We start from the raw sequence: 23,426 nt of genomic DNA on the forward strand, positions 1-23,426 counted from the left end.
TATGCAACATTTCACATTAAAACACTCTTCTTTGTTTAGGTCTCAGACTGAACTATTCAGAAATTTAGAACAAAATCCCTTTACGTAGGAGCAGGGATTTGCTGCCCTCTAGTGGACAAATACGAACAATGTGAACAGCGCTGATCCGCAGACATAATGCAAATCATTATCCTGGTGCTGAACAGCTGGTTCTAATCAAAATTTAAGCGATCCCAAGACTCATTTCATGAAGCAGCGACAGCAATGAACCTAACAAAGTCAGTTTCTGTGATGAAATCATGAGAATGCCATTTATGAGAAACACCCAAATCAATATGAAATACATTTATTTAAATCAACGAAAAAAAAAAAATCATAAGATTAAGACAAAAAAATTCTTAAAATAAAAGCAAAAGCTGGCCAGATACACCTAGCATCACCATGACAACTATCGAGAGAATCATGAAGAAGTAAATAAAATAAAATCAAACGTTTATACCATGATTCTTTTTACTCTGTATGATCATTGGGTTCTTGACGACGCAGTATTAGGAACTGATTACTGGTTCTAGATGGAGAAGTCAACACCATGTTATAGGCCTGATTTCATTCTTCTCCTAGACAGGCACAAAATGGATTATCTAACCATCCACATCCAAGCAAAAGCCTAAAACAAAATACAAAAGACCAAAAAATTAATGAAAATGTACTAAAATTTAATCGTTCATAAAAGTTGGAAAATTATTACCACTCTGAGTGTGACAGAACACAAGAAGAAATATTAGAGTTGGTTTTAGTACAATATATTTTTTCATCATGAGAGACACAGAAACCCATTTGTTACTTCTCCCCATCTCTCAAATAAAAGTTTTTTTTTCAAAGCTTCTCTATGCAAAAAAATGGAATTAGAATATATTATGGGAAATATGAAAGCTTTGAGACGTCAAATATAAAACAAAGTCACTCAGGCAAAAAACGTTATTTGAGAAGCTGGTCCAGATGAATGGGGGAAAAAACAGAGGAACCTCATGTGGCCCCAGATCTACTTCTGGAGTGAAGATTAGGAAGAGTCAGAGACATGGTCATGAAGGGGTGGGGCAAAAAAACATGTAACATGATTTGACTTTTGCAAACATTAATATGATTTTTTTTTAATGTGCCCATGCTTGTTGAAGTGATTAATGAACAGCACATTATTCACTCCCCAAAATGAACATGTAATATTCCTGTTTCTATAGTCCTTCTTTAAAAATGGCAATTGCAAAAATCGTAAGCGCTCGAGAAAGACAAATCATTTCTGTAGGAGACGGGGGGAAAAAGGAAGTGGGGGAAAGTTAGGATTTTTTGGGAAGGAAAAGCAGAAATGGAGAGTGTGTGAGAAGACAAACTTCTCTTTCTCTTGTTCACTCCTTTCTGTAAACTAAGGAATAAAACCTTAGTCGTTTTCTGCCTTTGCCGACACTGTTTCCAATAACTGTTGAATGGGGCTGGAATGCTGGCCAGTAGGGCAACAGGTCTTCATTTCAGCATTCTAGAAGCAAGACAGAAACAAACAGGAGAGTGACAAAATGTTCCCATTTCTCCATTTCATTTAACTAAAATCTCAAATAATTTTATATCACAATATTTTTAATTTAAAATTTAAGAACCTAAGCATATTTTAATATACTTCAACAATTTGGCTTTCATAAACTGGATCAAAGGGGCTTTCACAATAATAGAGGAGTCTCTGCACTGCCATTTACCACCAATAGGAGGTGATGATGCTCTGCAGCTATACATTCATTCCATTTAGGTCCAATGACACATACCCTCTCTCAAGGCATTATTAAACACTGCAGAAATTAATTAATGACCCACCAGTCATGCTGGGAATGAAAATATATTCTGTGCATCACTTAAAAAAAACATGGCAGTGTTTCAGCAGTGTAAGAGTAATAGGATACCTTTACCACTGAGAAAAAACAAGACTACATCTAAAACTAAACTTAATAAAAAGTGAGAATATAAACGGCCAATCAAGCCATTTTAGAGATTTTAGGCATACTGATTATCTGAGAGCCACTGGAGTGGTTGTATATACTGGAACAATCAAAATGCATGATAGAGAGAAAAAGTTATTTTTACTGGAAAATGTGTTATTGGTACTTGCACTGTAATGATTACCTGGCTCAGAGCTGCTGCTGGGGTGGTTATGTATGTGCATTTTAGAGCAGTGTGCAGTTAGACTTCTTCTTGGCTTTCTTCTTTTCCACCGGCGTTTTTCTATTAATCTGTCTGACCAGGTCGTAGAAAATCTGATACAGAGACAGACACAGGTAATGCTTAAAATAGTACCAAAGGCTTTTAATAGCAAATAGGTCTGGCTTTACAGGAGCAGATTAAGCCTAATAACGGAATGGATAGCTGTAGACAAGTTTCCATGCATGTTAGCAACAATTTTTAAACCAACCAGATTATTCTGTGAATGCTGCCACTATTCCAGATTACTGAACATTACTGATATCTGATAAACTTAATCTACATCCAGTAAAGCAGATCACAATGCTTTGGACAGCTTTCACCTAAGGGCCTAGAATATCTGGGGAGAAGAAATTAAAGAAATGAATGTTTTGCACAACATAAGTAACAGTCCAAAATGAAATGAATCTACTGACATAAACGTACAGTGACCGCTCACTCACCTCATTGACATTGATCTTTGATTTGGCGGAGGATTCTAGAAAGGCACAGTTATTCCACTGACGAGCAAGATTTTGTCCCTGCTCTTTCCCCACAACCCTCTCGTCCTCCAGATCACACTTATTCCCCACAAGAATCATCGGCACCTGCAGACAAACATAATCTCACTACATGTTGGCCATTGTATTGACACACATGGGACTCGCTAGTGAAGTGCTGACTTGAGACTACTCAAACCAGAATTAAACACTGATTAACCACAACTAGGATATGATGACGTGTGACACAAGACATGGTCTCTCACAACAAGGCAAAAAGTTAGACAGAGGTGAGCAGCATAAAGCGAAAGCCATACACTAATACTTTTCACTAAATGGACAATATTACATATCCCACACCCCCACCAAAAAATAAATAAAATGAACAAATAAAATAAAAAAAATAATAAGAAGAAAGCCTAAAGGTGAAGAAGTTCTTATTATTACTACAATAACAAGTATTACAAGTATCATAGTATTACAGCAGTACTACAAATGAATACAATTTATTTTTAATAGCTATTTTAGTAATACATATATTTTATTAATCATTTTTCTGTAAATTTAATGGAATTTAAAAAAAAGCATCACTTATCAAACAATTACTCTAATAAATTATAAAGCATAATGTATAGCATAAATTGCTACTTCGAGGATCACACCCAATCTGGTAACAACAAACATGTTACTTAAATGCACTATATGGACAAAAGTATTGGGACATCTGCACATTACATTTATAAGAGCTTTTATGACATCCCATTCTAAATCCATAGGCATTAATATGGAGTTGGTCCCCTCTTTGCAGCTATAAGAGCTTCCACTCTTCTGGGAAGCTTTCTAAAAGATTTTGGAGTGTGTCTGTGGGAATTTTTGCCCATTCACCCAGAAGAGCATTTGTGAGGTCAGACGAGAGGGCCTGGCTCACAATCTCTGTTCTAGTTCAGCCCAAAGGTGTCCAATGGGGTTGAGGTCAGGGCTCTGTGTGGGCCAGTCAAGTTCTTCCACACCAAACACACCCAGCCTTTATGAACCTTGCTTTGTGCACCGGGGCTCAGTCATGCTGGAACAGAAACGGACCTTCCCTAAACTGTTCCCACAAAGCTGGAAGCGTACAATTGTCCAAAATGTCTTGGTATACTGAAGCATTAAGATTTTCCCTCACTGAAACTAAGGGGCCTAGGCCAACCCCTGAAAACAACCCCATAGCATTATCCCTCCTCCACCAAACTTTACAGCTGGCACAATGCAGTCAGGCAGGTAATGTTCTCCTGGCATTCGCTAAACTCAAACTTGTTCATCAGACTTCCAGATAGAGAAGCGTGATTCGTCACTCCACAGAATTGGTTTCCACTGCTCCAGAGTCCAGTGGAGGTGTGCTTTACACCACTCCACCCGACGCTTGGCATTGTGCTTGGTGATGTAAGGCTTGCATGTAGTCGCTCGGCCATGAAAACCCATGCCATGAAGCTCCCGGTGCACATTTTTTGTGCTGATGTTAATGCCAGATGAGGTTTGGGAACTCTGAAGATATTTTGTCAGCAGAGCAATGGAGACTTTTATGCACTATGCGCCTCAACACTCAGCGACCCGCTCTGTAACGTTACATGGTCTGCCACTTCGTGGCTGAGTTGCTGTGGTTCCTAAACCCTTCTACTTTTTAATAATACCATGCACAGCTGATCGTGGAATATCTAGGAGGGAAGAAATTTCACAAACTGACTTGTTGCAACAGTGACATCCTTTTTCAGGATCACGCTCTAATTCCGTGAGCTCTTTAGTAAGACCCATTCTTTCACAAATGTTCATAAAGGCATGCATGGCTAGGTGTTTGATTTTATACACCTGTGGCAATGGAACTGAATGAAACACCTGAATTTAACGATTTGGAGGAGTATCCCAATATTTTTGTCCACGTAGCATATCAGTGACGGGCGGCAAATAGGAGGGTGGAAAACAGCATCTTTTTAATCAGAAAAAAGAAAACAACTTTTTGATCAATTCAGCAGTGAGCAGTGACATTTCAGATTCCATATGATCAACGAGACACTTTTTTTCCCCCTAAAAAATGCAACTGAGAGCTCTCAAGATATCTAGGAATCTGGAGCAGTAAAAATGTATTTGAAATGTACCAGTATTAAACCATTATTAGCATCTTGCATTATAAAACAGATTAGAAAAAGCTGACAGCCATACTGCAGCCAGATTGTGCAGTGGTGGTAATATATCTCAGCTTCTTTTGGTGGATTTCTTAAATAAATATGGCCAAGAGTCTCACATTTCAACAGTAAGACTTCACTGCTATGAAAAAGGTTAACCACAGACTGCTGTTTTTATGCAACATGGAAGCAGACTCTCTTGTTGTCTTTAGATACGCTGCTTCTGCTGACTTGCTAGCTTGTGGCTTGCTATCACTTCCCATCCAACTAATAAAAACAGCCACATGTAAACATGTGGTTTCTTAAAAGAGGTTAAATAGTGGTTATCTGAATGGCTTTATCAATTTCAAACATTTTAATTAACAAATTAATAGAATTTTACTTTGCAGCTTTAACACTGTGTCCTGCTTTGTGTATTATGTAATCTAATTTTGAGAACTTTCATCTGTTTGAGTTCAGGAAGTTGTGCTCATTGTAAATAAACTGTGGGCAGAGCTGTTTGTGGTTCACTGTTTATGGGCTTAATACAGTAAAATGCAAATCATAGGACAAGGTTATACCCATTTTCACATTCTAGCATACCTCCCACTCCTAGTGTTAGCTTTTGTATCCTGTATTAATCAGGATCAGGATTAGGAAGATCAGGTTTGTTGTTAAATAGGAAGATCTATTGTTAAAAATAAAAGATGCCGCAGCAATACTCACATCCTCTGTGTCTTTAACCCGTAAGATCTGTTCTCTCAGGTCCTGCAGGTCGTTAAAGGTGGACTGTGCCGTGATGGAGTAGACCAGAGCGAAGCCCTGCCCATTCTTCATATACAGGTCCCTCATCGCCGTGAACTGCTCCTACAGCACGCACACAAATACACCAAACATAGTTTATCATTTCCATTACATCAATGATATACTTTAGTTGAGCTCAAACCCTTGAATTGTAAGAAAGTCCAGTAAAGCCCTCGTGTGCAAGTGCCTTTAAGTCTATACTTAAAGTTAACTACCATCTGCACTGTGCTATCTTCAGGGCTAACCCACAACCTAGCCATTCTAGCACTGAGTGGAGACGAGTCTTATGAATTATTTTATAGTTTCACTGTTCGTACAGGTTTTACATTTTACTGTAAAAGCATTAATAAGCACAAGCAAAACGTAAGAAAAAAGTTGAAGATGCACTTACTGTTCCCGCTGTGTCGAGGATTTCTAGCATGCATTGTTGCCCGTCCACTTCTACTTGCTAAAGCGAGAGAGAGAAAATGTAAAATGTGAACCACAACGAAAAAGAAACTCAAAACAGAATTCTGTCTGCTGTGCCAATGTTACTGTTAATTTGGGTTTGTCGTACCTTTCTATACGAGTCTTCTATTGTGGGGTCATATTTTTCGACAAATATACCCTGAACAAACTGGACTGTCTGTGGAGACAAGAGAGATGACCACAATTATGCACTGTAATCAAACTCACAAGGAGGCTATAGTCAAACGGCAATGTTTGCAGCTGTTTTTTTTTTTAATCCAAACACGTGAGAAAGAATTCACAGACCAAAATTTAATTTCATTTCAACATGCAGAGATTATCTTTTCTCTCTTACCAGTGCAGATTTCCCCACACCTCCTGAGCCCAAGACCACAAGCTTATATTCACGCATGCTGGGGTCACTCTGTGCTCACCTCTACAGCCTGTCAACAGACCAGAGAACAACTCTATTAACACACAGTTGATGCTTATGGGTGCTCACTTCATACTTATTAGTATAATACAAACTTGTCTTTAAGTGTGACAAACAAACAAAAATCATTCAACAAATAGCAACAGTACAGAACAATTTAAACACAAACAGGAACAAGTCATTAACCAAAGTGTAAAACCTAAAACTTGGTAAGCAAATATAGGTTTGAGGGTTTTGGCTCGGCAGAGAAATCAACAGTCTGGATTAGGGGAGAGGTGACAAGAGGGTTTTAGGGTTTCAGTCAGGGCTGTGGTTGTCACACTGAGGTTACAACAGAAGTTCCTAACTGCCGTTTCAATTTCAGCTCAGTCTTGTGCTCGCTCTCTTTCGCTTATTCACCTTCTGTCTGGAGATACATATTCATTCTATTTGACTTTTGCTGTACCTCTTCTTTCACCCTACACCACTCTGCCTTGGCCCCCTTATAGATTGCATGAAATCCAGCAGCAGACATGTCTGTCAATGTCAAATAAAGATATCAGTTCATCAGCAGTGGTTAGACAGTGGTAAATCACATAATTCTTCTTCAGTCGCTCTTGGCTACTCAAAAGGCCACATTTGCGTGGGTTGGTTTTAAATAAGAAGACTTGTGGCAGCAAGACATTTCAACTAATCTGCTGCACTCAGCCACTCATTTCTATGGCTTTACAGTGGCAACACAGATAACACACAAAAAAAAGAATAGAGGAAGAGGGTGATAAATGTAAAACTACTCACTCACTTGCTTACTCCCTCTCTCCCTGCCTGCCCCACTCTCTCCCCTCACCATCTCCCTCTGAACAAACCATATAAGGACAGCTCGCTCACTCCCCTTCTCAGACCATTCCACAACAGCGCTCACTTTCCAATACACCCATCCTTTCTCTAAATGATCGAAGGCAACACTAATGTAAAAGTACTGAATAAAGTGCTAAGTATAGGAGTTAATGTCACAGAGCATGTCGATCAAAGGTTCATTCTGTGCACTCTTGCTGTGAGTTAAAAGCATGCACATGTCAGATTTCCTATAGTGTTGACAGGGAATCTAAAAATAGCCTAAAAACTAAGACAACTAAAAAAAAATGTGTGCTGGGGAAAAAGAACTCAGACTTTCACTGAGCAAGTTTATTCCTCACATACATTGAAGCAGGGACTAAGAGTAGCCACCAAAGCTTTTGGCAGGGCTTTAGAAGGCACTGATGGTTTTATGACAGCATCTATAGCCATCACTAAACCACATGACAATTCCACTATATTTGGTGGAAAATAGCAGATTTAGATTTCAATTAATTTCAGATAGGTGAAACGTGGGTAAACTAATGCCAGTGCTATGAAGCTGTAGTGTGAACCTGCCACTGGCCTATGAGTGAAAAAAATGAACTGCACTGATGCATAATGTGCGAGAATTAATCAACCAGTTCAATCAGTCAAATTCAACTGCTTATAAATCAGCTCCAAAATCTACCCAAATGAGGCATCATAGACACTCCTCTCCCATATACTGCCTGGCAGTGCCAACTACTCTCTCAGCCTCTCTTACACACAGAGATCTCATTAGCATTGCTAATGCACGCCCCAGCTCGGGAGAGCAATGAGAGAGTGGCACGAAGCAAGCATTGTCCTCTCTCGCCAACTCACAAACAAGCGTTTATATTAGCACAAATCTATGTCAGAAATGTGGGCTACCTCCATACATACAAAAGAGAATAATGAGGCGAAGTTACAATATTAAATTCAATGGAATTTTAAATCAATGTCATGGCTGCAGTTTACACCGATCATTACAAACCTTCTTCACAATGAAGAGGAGGTGCACCTTCAGCCTAAAGTCTAAATGAGTTTTGGACACTGAATGGGTGATTAAACAAAACCACAGCAAAGTCAATTCTACAATCGCACACAGTTGTAAATATAACACCCCAGCGCAGGTGAAAATTCCTCACTGGGCACAATTACAGCTCCAGTCTAGCCTTACACAGCACCAGGTGAATCAAAGCTATGCAAAAGGCTAGCAGGTTAGCAGCTCCATATGTGGATGTGTTAGCAGCAGCTATGTATTAATGCCAGCTGCAGAGATAAGCCTGGCGTTTGATAGCAGGCAGCAACACACTATTTGGTAAATAGGAGGCTAATCGCTCTCTTGCTCACTTCCACTGATAAAAAGGCTGAAGCGGTTGCAAACAGCGCTTGTTATGTTGCTTTATCTCACTCACACAGACACACATATGCACAGTTTAAGTGCTTGCATACTCAATGCTGCCTTGGACAAAACTGGCAAGCGACTAGAGAAAGTACTAACATAGTTCAGAGGAAGCTCATGGAAAATGTTTTTGGCTTCAAAGACCAAAAGGCAGAATTCAAGTATAACAGCACCTGTTTTTATCCCCCCATTTTACTGCAATAATACTGATCATATTTTTGTGTAATGCATTGTTGTGAATTAATAAATTTGTTTCAGGGAAAAAAAAAAATTGTTTTTTTAGATTCTCTATTTTAGATTTTTCAGGGAAAAAATAGTTTTTAGAGACGACTAAGATTCTAATGCAGCATGATAAACTCCATAAAACTGAAAAAAGTTTCAACTTTCCATTTGAAAATTTTCTTAAAAATTCTGCTAAGGGACGACAGAATGAATCTAATTACTGCACGTGCACAGCGTTAGAGTGATGGAAACGTGCTAGAAGCGTTAGAACTGGGAACTGAGAACTACATTGTCTCGTGTGGACAGTAAGTGACTTAACCACTCAGCTATTCAGACAATTAGAAAACATACATGCTTAGTTCAAAAACCACTATCCTGAACTGCAAAACTGTAAAAAGTTCTTCAATGCGACAACTAGGCCTGGGCGATTCCTACAAATAATCAGCACGACATGTTCTAGTTAAAATTACTGATACCCTTTAATTTTTTCACATATTAAATGGCACTGAGTAACCCAACATCTATTGAGAACTACTTCATCCATCATTACAATAAACATTTTGAGTTGTGTTTAAACCCCTGAAAGCCAGATAGCAGTGTTGTATTCTGTCTTTAGCAATCAGACTTTTCCACTCAAACATAAACAAGTAGCATAAGGGCACACCGCTAACGTAAACCTAGCTGACTAGTAACGCTACCACCGATGGCTAAATCTGAAAAATCAGGTGTTCTAATAATTTGGCCCATCTATCAAGCGAGCATGCCTATATCATTACTACAGTGTAGTAACATTTACCTACGGTAGAATATTTCGACAAAGCATAACACTGTGTCAGAACAAGGCCTCTGTAATATAGTTAATAAATTAGAGCCTCTTTACACCATTCCCTCCCAACACATCACTGACATTGCTGTGCTCAAGTTGCAAAAGGAGGTAAAAACGAACTTTTATTTTATTTTTTACTGATAGACAAATCTTTATTTCTTTGTTCAGACTGCACAAAATGTAACGCTATAATGTTGGATAATACAGGGACTGTAATCCCTATATTGTGAAGGTATTGTATCGCCAGGTCCTTGCCACTACACAACGCTAGCCGCAAATCACATTGAGGTTGTGGTACATGTGGATAGAGGTACACTATTTTAATAATTATAATTTATCACTTCTCGTATAGGCAGGGTGATATCCAACAGCTTTACTGAACATCAGTCTTTATGTTTATATAATGAAGCCCTACATTAAAAGTATTTCTTCTGTTCACAAAAATAATTGGCCAATCACATCCCCAAATATAAGGATTATGACAAATCACAATTGGTATCATAAATGATATGGGTATTTCTATACACTGCAATAGCTTCAAGGGGGTTTAATCACAATATGGCTTGAAATAATCACAACGCCATAACAGCCTGGCCTTAGTTTCAGTACTGTGCATGGTAACAATGCTGTACAGTACAGTACAGCTCAGCAACTTTCAGAGCTACACTGCAACAAGTGGTATTAAATCATCGCAGCAAACATTGCTGTAAGCCATGCGGATTCTATTGTGATCATCGCCTGCTCATACTTCTGTGTCCTATTGAGCTGGAGCCCTGACAACGCCCTATACAACAGCTTGAGCGTGCAGTGAAACTCAAACGTCCTGCCCAAACACACATACACACACACACACACACACACCCTACAGCTGCAAATGACAACTCCCTACTTCAGCTGTTCAGAGAAAACAAGCAGAGTTTATCGATTAAAACAGGTAAAAGGGTGAAAGTGGTCAACAACAGCAACTGACTATATGGTCAGTATACAGCCTAGTCAGTAGTCGTCACTCCTCTATGAACAGTTTTGCTCATGCAAATCTGTACGGGCCCTCTCAAATCTCTCACTACCTACATACACATGGTCATATGGATTACAGTTGAAAAAGAAGAACAACAAATCACTGTTTCAAGCAACCATTCCAAAAATTCAATATTCTCACTAAGAACCAGATGAACCAGCCTTTATTACCAGTAAAAATTACAGTTATTTCCTCTTTCTTGCTTTGTCCGGATCTCTGTAAAGCCTCTGCAACCAAAACAAATGGCAAAGAGCGCTTTAAAAATGTATTGTAAAAATATATAAATTTCACTGCTATACATCCACACGTTAATTGTATTCACACGTCCTCCTCAACAATAGCTCTTCAGCTGTGCCTTAAATGAACAGCATGTCACCTATTTACAACTCATATCACTGCATGTTCATGAACAATGGTGTATTTTTGTATCATACTTTACATTTTTGGCCAACATATCAACTGTTGGAAGCCCTTTACTCAGGCATTTCCAGTAATACAAAAGTGCTATTTTCGCCTTCTATATACATTAGGTCTGGGGGGGGAAAAGAAACCCAAGATGACATGCTTATTACTTTCTGTTCCATTTCTTCATTTTTTAAAGGACACCTTTACAATGGTGAAACTACCTTATGATGTTTAAACAGTAATTGAATAAGCAATCTCACTCTGTAATTAAAACACCTAACTGTTGACACCAACAGGAAACATCCAGACTGTCTTTCTGTGAATACATTTTTGGTGTAATTTTTAAATGTAGTAGGACATTTGATTTGGCACAGCTATGGCAAATCTAGGGCATATACACACTTTACATTTTATTCTGATGCTAGAACAATAAGCCTGGGTTTGGGAGACCACAGCAGATCTGAAAGGATATCCTTTGATCATCGCTGATGGAGCCGTCACAACATTTTGAAGTGATCCCTTTGCTGCACTTTGTTTGCAGTCTAGCCTTGAGACTGCACTGTAAATTCTGCTATGGTCAAGGATTCATACAAATCAAAGGTAGTTTAACAGATCTGCTGAACTCTCCATCTGTTTGGGAAGTTTCTGTCTAAAATTGCTCGCCAACAGAATGCCTGAAATAACAAACTAGATTTTTATCTTTGAAAAAAAAGGAATTAAATAAAACTTAAGGTCTTCACTAGTCATAAAGCAAGTTAAAATTCAATGAAGTCAGCACTTTCGAGTCTTCTCCTGCTCCTTCACTTTCTCTCCTTCTCTTACACACTTCTCACTCAGTGTCTAAATGTTGTGCCAAAACCCAAATGTTTCCAGATCCAGAATATTTTCCCAAAAGCATAAATCAAACTGTCCTGAAGGGGAACATGGAACATCCCAAATGTAAAATCTAGTTCTTCCATTACTGATCTAAGTCAACAGTTCTATATGGAACCTTTATCATTAAACCACTCAAATGGGTAAACAGACTTTTGCTTGTTAGAAATCTGAGTGACGGAGTTCTTGATACAGCCTAGGACAAACACTACGACTGACTGACCACTACCTCGTTCATCTTGGAGGTGCCTCCACTAAGACTGGTCAGTGCACTCACAAGGGCAGAGGACACGGTGCATCATGTAAAACTAAACTATGTTACACTGGAACAGGGCTGAATTCAACATTTTTTTCTTTTAAGGATGTAAAAATGCATCAAGGCATCAACCTGAAACTGGTGATCCAGCTGTTTCAACTTCGTAATTGATTAGAACAATATTCAATAAAACGTATGAGCTCATAACCTGGCCCAAATAAATACTTAGCCAATTTTTAAACATAAAAAATCCTCAAACTGCTTAGTATATTGTATATATTGCCTATAACCTACTGTTGTGTAAATACCTCTTCCACTCACATTTGTGCATACAGGGTACTGGACACTATATGAATGGTGAAATTTGAAATTTAATAATGCATTGAATAATTTCCTACAGAACCCTAATTAAATTGATCATTGCGAGGTCAGGGATTTACCCCTATCGTTTCTATATCTGGGCATCAAAAAGCATACTACACACAATTAATTTTTCCAATATTTCTCACTGCTAATGCCAAATATTTCATCCAAAGATAAACAACCTACACAACAGAATGGAATATCTTAACATCTTCACAGGTGTCCATCTCATACCTGCAACCCAAATTAAATAAATCAAATGACCTCTGAAACAAACAAAGCCTGCAATTCATGTGGTGTTTGCTAGCTGACCACACTATCTTACACATGTAATTTTCTCAAGTTAGGCAAGATGTACATCATCTGACCAGTTTATAAAGAAACAATGACATTTACGAGCAATTTTACCACTATTACTACAGCAAAATCAATTAGCTTGTTAACACTAACACTAGTCTTACGTTGTCCAAGTTTTAGTGCTAGATTACAGTGAAATCTGCCACAAACTAGGGTATGAAACACCCCCAATTTCCTTTTGGCACCTGGAATAATCACACAAGCACAAGCAAAACAATGCTATTGTTAGTAATTGAACCGTTTTTCTTTTGCATTTTCCACATGTAATATGTTCACACATGTGACATGTCTACATGCTTAATTGGAGTGCTCAGGAAATTTTTCAGCTATGCTAACCTAAGTTACAATCATGGGCTAACAACACGCCTGTCGTCTGTCTGTTGATATGTGCACAAACACCTGCTACTAAGGCACTGGACTGGTTTAGAAATTTCACACTCAGTATGTTCCTACCCACATTTAGCCCAACATTTCTCATGACTGTCCCCAGATGTTATTGTTAGGAGATCTTGTCTAGCCCTGTGAGACTTATGACACACTATGTAGCAAAAATACTAATATATCCGTGCTGAATGTTTAAGTATTTCGAAAATCACCACTGCCTGGATAAGCAGCAGATTCTTTAGTACTATTTGGACAGGATTAGTTTTACATTGGGAGGTGGGGTAATGTAATTTTACTACTGGACATCTGCAAATTTTGTGACCAATTTGCACAGGGTAGGAAATCTTGGTACAAATGGCAGAGAACGGTTAGAGTGGATATTCGATTTATGCGCTGCCTTTACTCCAGAAACAAGTAGAAAACTCTTTAAAACATTTAATTCAGCTGCTGTTTCGTTTACCCTAAGCATCTGTCTTGCTGTCTTAAGTAAATGCAATGCATCATGAGTATTTACATTAGCTAGGAATTTACAGCCAACAGTCAACATCACTGCATAAATATTTATTTATTTATTTTATACATATTTTAATATTCTGAGTGGTACGTGAGGTAAGACAGTACATGTTAGCTTGATTTTTAGCCACTGAGTAAATGCTTTTCAAAAGCCTCCATACTTAAGAAACTCATTTTCCACAGGATCACGTTTTTATCAACATGTCGATTTGAACGGTATAATATAATAATAATAATTTAATATAATAATAGTAATAATGGTGTTGGAATTTTCACTGACGCGGGAGCATGCAGTCTGTAAAAATAACTGACGGTGCATTTGGATGGGACTAAAATCACTGAGAAATGTAGATAAAAATTACATTACCCCTACCTCCTCGTATTAAACTAACTGCATCCGCATAGGGCTTTTGTTAATTCTTTTTCATATGGTCTATTTTTCAGGTCACTGAACCAGTACGGCATCCAAAGTAATGGTAAAATAATAGCTCCACAGAACATGAAAACGCATCATCAGGGAAATATTCAGAGGTCATAGTCTGACAGTTTATGATCAGTTATTGGCAGGTAGGTTGATAAAGTAGATTAGACCACTCTGGCAACCATGAGACTTTGTGGCCTACACTTTAGCGTCATAAACGCTAGAGGTGGGTGATATGGCAAAATGTAATATCATGATGCTTCAGCAAGGTTTTACGATACATGATGCATCACAATATTTATATTTTCTGCTATCTGATATTTTAGAACCGACAAATCAGTGCCACATTTGAAATATACTATCCAAAACTATTAATCCAATTATCTATACCCAATATTTTGTATACTGTGCTGCACTAAATCCCATCAACAGGATTAGACAAATAAATTATTTAAAAATTATGATCAGTTTCAAGTGTTTACAGAAAAAAAATCATATTTAAAAAAAAAAAATCATATTGTGACGTTATGTATTTCTTCACAACAACGATAAACAACAATAATAAATACTGTACTCAAATATTGTATTGATTTCTTTAAAAAGGGCTTCAAAGACAACAGCAGCTTTTCACATCCAATCTTCAAGCTTAAAACACCACTTACTCAGCAAATACACACATAAGATTGCATAAAATGAAACTGGAATTACTGATAACCAAGTTGGAAAACTCACAACCTATTCTGAAAGCAATCTGATGTTCTACCTCACAGTACCACTACTAGAAATACTATATTATTATTATTATTAAACCCAATTACATGATGTCATAAACATGCAATGAGTGACAGGACTGGACAGCTAGCCTAGTATGAGGGACAAGAGTGAAGGGGAATTTGTGAATGAGAGAGAGGCCGTCTGTCAGGATCATCTGCTCTGCTGCTTGTGTAACCAGTAAACAGTATGGAATGCCACTGTGAGTGGTTGCTAAGAGCTGAGAGTGAGTTCCAGGTTTTCATACTCTAGCATGCAGATACTGTCCACTCAATACACATTCAGCACCACAAGCAAACATCACCATGACTAACAACACAGTTGATCTGAAGTTTTCATATTAAACTTAGTCTAGAGCTGAAAGGTCTAGGGCTAATTTTAGATTAACCATATGCAAAAAAGGAAATAGGAATAGGTGATGAATCACCTTTGGCACTGCCATTTCATCAAAGTCTGGGCTTGAATCAATGTTTATTAAAGCAACCCATAACGACTCGCCATTATGACAGCATGATTTATCCCAGGACTATAGTTGCTTATAACAACAACACTCAGTTACCAAAAGGGCATAATATAAAGCAGGACCTCTGGCCTAAGCTAACTTTTGCTTGTGTGTTAAACATGTCACAACTAAGGCTGGGTACTGCTCAAAATACTTTTTGATACAGATACACAGACTTTTATACTGATTTCCAGAAGATTTTTTTATACTGTCTAATAAATTACAAACTGAAAGTGATTCATGGCTTTCACCAGAAAATGTGATTTTCAGGAAACAGATATATTTACTGACCACAGCAGACTGTGGTCGAATCAAGAAGTGCTGATGTTCATAACTTTTCTACCAGATTGTGACTGAACAACCAATCAACAGTCAAGATTCTGAAACAACCACACTTATTGATTCAAGGATGTTCATAATGCCAACTATTTAAATAATGCAATTTGGTACTGAATGACATGGATTCTTGATACTTGGTAGTATTGAAGTAATTCAGTCAGTCCCATAAAAGTACTGAATTTCGATAACTGTCCTTAGTCACAATAATGTAAGCAAAATGCTTAAAGGCTGTTTTACTTTCCAAATCCTAAATCTATTCAACGCACAGAACAAGGAAACAGTCTACATTTCTGGGTAAATATTAGAGGCTGTTTACACCTTTTATCAACATGCGTTTTTGGTGATCAGATCATGTTTAGGTCTTATGTGACCACATGAAAAGCCAGATGTAATCAGACAAAGTGATCAGATCATTCAGACCACATTTAGAAGTGGTCAGAAACGGATCTTGACTAGATTCAACAAAAGTGTAAATGGAATGGATTTTCTATGTTGGCACAGAATTACCCCACTGGAAATGTGTCTTGAGTCCTGACTAGCAGGTGAAACGACAAACAAGGAAATGCAAGACAGACGATAGGCAAGGCTGAGAGTTATCCCAAAATCAAGTGCCTTCTTTGCTCTCTTTGGCAGCTGAAGGCATTCAACAAATGCTTGTTGAGTCTTATGGTAACAGGGGAAAAGTAAACAACAGCAAAACAGAGATGATGTATGCATCAGATGTGCTTAAATCAGATCTCATCTAGTCACAGTGGGGACGCATTTCAGTGAAAACTGTAAATGGAATCCAGCCAAAGTTTATCCAGATACAATCTGGACATGAAACATATGTTTATGCAAGATGTAAACAGCCTCCTAAACTCACTGGAGATATTAAATCAAAAGGAAATTCTTCTGATCAGTGCCAAGGCTTTTGTTGACTCAGGTTGAAACTGTGAAGGATGTTGATGCTGTGTGCACTGATTATTCCTAGTAGGCAACATACGAAGTTTACCAGTAAAGGACGAATCCGGGTCGCTTCAAAACGTGGACAGAACTGCTGTATAACGAAGCATGAACATACTTGGAAAGAAGATGGCACCTTTTCTCTAAATGAAGGGCCAAAACCTCCTCTGACTAACCTTCAACATCGCTAATGACAAGCTTCTTAATAGGACACTCCAGGTCTGTGCTCTATGCAGCACTACAGAAAACTGATGATAGCTCTGGCTAAAACATTAGTTCCATCTACTGGAATGCAAAAAATTGTCACAAGTCAAAACATTGGTGCTGTTCTTCCACAGCTAGTGCATTTTGAAATGTGTTGCAGAAATACAGCCCAGTTACAAAACCAGCATCGGCCTGAACATTAACAACCAACCAATGGCACTGGTTTAATTAGCTAGACACTGTCTAGGACTTTAGTGTTTAGACAGAAAAAAGGGCACAGAAGGCCATTAAAGAAAGCAAGAATATACTACGTATATATGATAGTATGAAGAAAAACTGGCATATAGCTACATAGGTACCGTAGTTAGCTATTTTCAATGAACTAACTAACAGTTAGGCATTCAGGTTGTCACTGCTGGGATTAATGATCCCTCCCTACAAAAAACCCTGTTCTGAGAGCCACCGTTAGCCGTCTACAGAATACACACAGCATAAATAAAAGCACTAAAGCAGGGACAAGTATATTAACCTAACTAACTGGGTCAACGTTAACTGTCAGACACAGGCGTAACAAAACTGTTAGGTTACTGTAGCTAACAGTCACAGGTTGCCTCGTCGATGAACCCCCAAATTAAGCCTTCGTAAATAGCTAGCTAGCTTAGGCAGATTGTTTCTGAGAAGTGACAGCCAATGACCGCTGTAACAGCTCAGGTTTAAATCTAAGACGCTAATCTTGCAAGTTAGCCAGTTGGCTCTATACAAACATTTGCTAACTCGCCCCCGACCAGACAGCTTTAGCTAACACCCAACTCAATATGAACAGCCAGCTTCCCAACTCACTGCTAACTTAGCTAGCTAGTTAGCTTAGCCTAGCCAGATAGCGACACACCTAGCTAACAAACTCAAGTTTTAGGTACCTTCCGGTTACATTTTATGCCCTAATAAACGGTTGTGTGACAGTTTAGAGCACAAAGGGGACACTTTTCAAATGAAGGCCACAAGAAAATTGTAAAATATGTAACTAACGTTAGCAGTTTCTAATCGGACGCCGCCATATTCCAGCTTTGAAATGTATGGTGTACATCGGCGGCTCTTTTAGCTTAAGCTAAAGCTAGTTTAGCTAGCCAAACATTGCGGTGTCTGAATGCGGGACTAGCAGAGTCTGCTAAGTTAGCTAGCTAACCAGCTCCCTTCCGCCGGCCTGCGCTTCAGTGTAATTCGACTGGCTTTGAGTTTTAATGCAGCCCGTATTCCCCCGAGACCTTCCAATTTAGATTCGTACTCGACTGTAAATGTCTGTCCGGAGCCAGGGTCATACGTATGACCTGGTTTGACTGCTGAGAGTGAGGTGGTGAAGTTGGCTGTGTTACTCACCGTGTCTCGTCCTCCCCGCCGCTCCACTGGCGCTGAGAGCAGCTCCTGGCTCGCTGCTGCAAACGTCATTCTCCTGCTTCCCACTAGCGTCCTTAAAAGGGCAATGGCGCAGACACGCTGGGGCTGAAGAGAAGGCTTGGCTAATGTCAGTAAAACAGCGCAGCGGCGTGTAGAAGTGCCTGAGTTCACCGTGGAGGCAACTTCAGCCAAAACAGCAGCTGGCACTTGTAAGCATACGTGGCCAAAATGGCATAAATAAACGTTACTGAATTTGACAGGGATTTGGTACATAAAGTATACGTACTGTTTTTTCAGTGAAATAACCACTCAAGTAAAAGTATCTTTCCAACAAACAGCTTGAGTAAAAATACAAAAGCATCAATAAGTACGTACGGAGTAAGTTAACTTACAGAACTTCATGGTACTTCCAGCATGGGCATAGGGACAGAAGTCTGTTAGGTGCTGTTCTTTCTTTCTTTGATGTAATTTTGATCTAAAAAAAATTAATGATAAGCCCCAAAAGTCAGAGGTGTGACCAGTCGTAAAGCTGTACAAATGCAGTCACCAACTAAATCAAACCTTAAAATCAAAATGACACAACATTGACCTTGTTCTAAAATAGTTAATCAGCCTAGTTTGGTGTCTGGAGTTTGCATGTTTAGTTTCACATTGATGGAAGTCTGATAGAACCCAAACTGTTTTTCTGTGACATTCCATTACAATTAGATTTCTTTATTAACCTCATATTGACCAGGGGTTTTGGCTTTTCCATCTGAATTTAGATGACCAAATCGTAAGGCAAATTATTCAGTAACTGCATGAAATAAATGTAAATTTATTATTTATTTTATTTATTTATTTGTAAAAGCTCCCCGCAAATTAACAGAAAATGTGTCTTATGATCATACACGTATTGCTATATGCTTACAATTTACTGCTGAAAGCCAAAAATCTTAGATGCTCTTTGTATTATTTTATAAAAATAATTTTCACAGAGCTGATCACTGAAGAGACACCATCTGTTTATAGTTTCTAGCCCAGATTTGTGGAAAAATGGGTCAACTTTCAGTAGACAAAAAATTGTGAGTTCAGCTTCATTTATTATAAGGGTTTAAAATTACATTACCCATCTATTTGACTGGAAAGAAGACAGTTACAGCTTTCATATGACACCCACCTTTTGAATGAATAAAACATGAAAGTTATGAAGAATATGACAAAGTGTGTTTTGGAACCACTGGTGGTCTCAAGGAGTTGAAGAGGCTAAAAACCAAATCAAAAATGTAAAAAACAATGAGTTACTAAATATTAAAGGGCCCATATGTTGGAAAACAAATTTCCCTCACTTTTTTAAATAGTAGAGTTTGAAGTGAAAACTAAGCTGCAAAAACAGTCCATTTTTGGATTCACTGTTTTTGTGATGTCACAGAAAACAGCCCCTTTTACATACATCTGCCTACAGCAGTTTAACTCCTCCCTTTTATGCTGAAGTTATAAGGAGTTTTAGACTGCATTGCTTTTTGAATGAGGCACAATACAGGGCAGCCAGTCAGAACAGAGCTTGTTTGCATGTCAGTCTTAAAGGCCCAGTACCAAAAACAGTCTGTTTTAAGGGACAAAGAGAGACTGAAAAAAGGTAATGTAAAAATTAATTACAGCTGCTTTTGGTACATAAAACATTCAAATACTATAAGCAGACCTCAAGGAAAAAATAAAATACAAACAAATATAGGAAATGAGCCCTTTAATGAGTGAAAAAGTAGACTCTCCTCACTAATATGCTTTAATAGTATAACATAAAAATAGCCAGGAATGCACAAATTCATCAAATGTAACTGAGTAAATGTACTTGTTGTAGCTGTCCACCTCTGATAGCACTTCATCTCCCAGTGTGAAGAGTGCAGGCTAGTCTGAAAAATGTAAAAAAAAACAAAAAAAAAGATCACTATGTTTCACTCAGACCCTCATTTTAACTTTAAATGTGAAATACACTTTTTACATGATTGCAAGGATTTAAAGCATTTAAAATGAACTGCATGTAAACATGGTTTATGGAAGATTATATATGAGTACAGTAGAGGTATTGTGGATGTGGACATAGTGAGAGCCCGTCTAGTTGTAATAGCCAATATCCCCTTGTAGCACACAGGCACATACATACTGTCATGAAGGGGGATTTCAAAGTGAAGTTTTTCAGAAGGGAGTGCATGAGTTTCCTCAGCTGGAGTTTCCAGAAACAGCCCCTGGCTACTCATTGTTCAGATATAGCTGAGGAAACAGATGCAGTCAGACAGTAGGAAACATCTGAGCTCTGTGTATGTATGTGTGTGTTCCTCACACAAATATAGGGATAGCAGTCTTTATCAGTGCCCGCCACCCAGGGCTGTTCTTATATAAACGTGAACACGAAAAGTTCATGTGCAGTGTTCTTTGTTGTCATCTCAGATCTGCTTCCATATGATTATTATTTGTTCATATATGATGCATTTTCATTTTTTTCCTCTTTCAAACTGTATTTACAAAATTACTGATCAAAAGAAATATGATGTTTATACATGTTTAGTCTTGAGGTGGATTTGGTGGAAAATGTTGCAAAATAGTGGGCCATGGGTTTTCAAGGTTATGGTATATCATCATTTAAAATCAAGCTCTACTCTTGCTTTAGATCTAAAAAAATCTGCAGTTGTTTCTGTCCATCCTTTCACTGTGAGACGACAATTTAATGTATGAGTCTGAAAGGATGGGTAGCCGTCAGGAAGCTGAAACTGAAAAAAGGAAATAGACATAAGAAAGTTTACACTAGAACACCAATACTGGACTTCTGGGGGGGTTGTGGGCTGATAGGTCTAAATTTGAGATTTTTCAAAGCAACAGAAGGAACAAAGAAGCTGTTTGTGTTCTCAGGACAATGGACTGGCCACCCCAGCATCCAGACTTCAACATCACTGTGTTTACTTGAATCGATAGAAGCATAAAATGCAACTAACTTCTAAGACTGAACTTTGGAGGTGTGGAAAAATATCCCTGCAGATTTCTTTGAAAAACTGAAAGTAAGTCTCCCGAAAAGAATAGAAGCTGACATTGCTTCTGTGCAATTTTCTTGTTAAATATATGTTTTCTGCTGTTTTTCCTGATGCTGAAAAATGAGTAACTTGTATTTAATGTCCGTTTTAACTGGAAATTAAAGGGTGTTCTGCACAAAACCCTGCATAGTTTCATGTATACTATTTTCCAGAACACCTGATGTAGATCATAAAGGGCTTGATAATTATCTGATTAGTTAGATCTGGTGTGATGGCATGAGAAATAGTTGCAACTGTACAGGGCAGGACTGGAGTTGCCCAGGACTGGAGGTGGACTGTCTATAATGAGGCAAATGGAGCCATTGGGTGAATAATGCTAAAAAGTGGTGAAAATTGAGGCCTGTAGTGGAATTTTAAAGGCATTCACAAATATTGCGCCAAATTTGTGTATGTTCATCTTTTAGTATTTTTTATCATAAAAAATGGAACAAAAATCACAATTCAGATCCATTTATGTGGAAGACTGCCATGACAACACTGAGCAAGGGTGTCAGTAGGAGGCAGCCAAGTTGTTTGATTTTGGCTGAGTGTGAGAATGTATTTTCTCACCACAAATTATGCAGTGACAGCTTTGTGTAAATGACTGAGACTTCTTAAAATACATTTAACAAAAAGATACATATATATATATATATATATATATATATATATATATATATATATATGTATATATTTGTTAAATGTGTTTAAAGAAGTCTTAGTCATGTTCTAAGAAAAAGTGAGTTTATTGTGCTGTTTTAACACACAAGATGAAGCAAATAAGCTAAAAACAATTCTTCCAGTAAAGCCTCAAATCTTTTTTTCATCCTTGGTTCATCAGCGTGTTATATGATCTTTTTACTCATCGATGTCGTTCAGAGCTACTTCTCACTTACCACACTTAACAGCTTTGCAGCAAATGTCACCAACCCTCTTCCTAGAGATCAAACTTCCTTCAGGTTTTACTTTCAGCTTAAATCTTACACATCTCATTTAGCTAGTCAAGGACTTCTGAAGACAATAATTAGATCATGTAGGGGACAATTAGGATTGGAGCTAAAATCTGCTGATAAAACCACTCTTAGAAAAAAGGTACTAAACTGTCACTGCGGTGGAAGCCCTCTGTCACTGTGGTGGAAGCCATCTGTCACTGTGGTGGTACCCTCAAGAGTATGTATTCATTACCTTTAGTTAGGAAACATAATTATTCCATATTTCATTGCAATTATATTTTTAAAGTTGTACTGACTCCACACGACCCGTCTTGTCAGCAGGCCTTTGATTTTATTGTGCTATTTTAAAACCGTAGGTTATGAAAAGATACATATATGTACTTTCCCCTGGGAGAAAACAACAAGGTACACAGTTGGACCTTAAAACCATTGTTTGTACCTTAAAGAACAAAAAATGTACCTGTACAGGGCCTTTTTTCTGACAGTGTAGACCTCCAGGAGCAGGGCTGGTGACCACTGGTTTACACCCTACTGCTTCATGTTCCTGCCCCTGCAGTACAGTGCACAAGCTAGTAGCCTAGTTGTAGTACAGTGAACTGACATCATGGACAAAACTAGTTATTTGAATAAGATAGAAAAAAGTCAGCCCCAGAGCAAAATGATGTTTTAGTGTAACTTTAGAATGATTTGTAGTAATAAAGCTGTTGCTAAATAATGTAAAGTTAGTAATTAGCTAATTAGTTAATCAGATATGCTATATGATTTTTCTGTAATAATCTATAATACACTCCCCTTCATATAATATTCCCATTGTAACCTCTTTAATTTATTAAATATACTTGTGTAGTTGCCTATAGTAAAATATAGGAATCCCATAG

The 23,426-nt window shown here is 38.0% G+C and overlaps 1 protein-coding gene across 1 annotated transcript; it reads right to left on the reverse strand.

The window, feature by feature from the left end:
- Positions 1-674: 674 nt before the first annotated feature.
- On the reverse strand, positions 675-18,634 carry rap1aa (RAP1A, member of RAS oncogene family a). Its single transcript, XM_036578723.1, has 8 exons — positions 18,534-18,634; positions 6,444-6,531; positions 6,198-6,266; positions 6,033-6,089; positions 5,564-5,704; positions 2,664-2,807; positions 2,146-2,276; positions 675-1,510 (listed from the first exon to the last, which is right to left on the reverse strand). The coding sequence occupies exons 2-7, from the start codon at positions 6,498-6,500 to the stop codon at positions 2,187-2,189; spliced, it is 558 nt and encodes a 185-aa protein (XP_036434616.1). The 5' UTR covers positions 6,501-6,531; positions 18,534-18,634; the 3' UTR covers positions 675-1,510; positions 2,146-2,186.
- Positions 18,635-23,426: the final 4,792 nt, after the last annotated feature.

Source organism: Colossoma macropomum, unplaced genomic scaffold (assembly GCF_904425465.1).
Source record: "Colossoma macropomum unplaced genomic scaffold, Colossoma_macropomum, whole genome shotgun sequence".
NCBI lineage: Eukaryota > Metazoa > Chordata > Actinopteri > Characiformes > Serrasalmidae > Colossoma > Colossoma macropomum.

Bases quoted from the DNA above. Each gene is read 5' to 3' on its own strand.
- rap1aa (XM_036578723.1), bottom strand. From the start codon at position 6,500: ATGCGTGAATATAAGCTTGTGGTCTTGGGCTCAGGAGGTGTGGGGAAA. The intron at 2,808-5,563 runs GTGAGTATTGCT...GTTTGTCTGCAG, and splicing joins GGGTTAAAGACACAGAGGAT to GTGCCGATGATTCTTGTGGG. The intron at 2,277-2,663 runs GTGAGTGAGCGG...TCTCTGTATCAG, and splicing joins CAAAGATCAATGTCAATGAG to ATTTTCTACGACCTGGTCAG.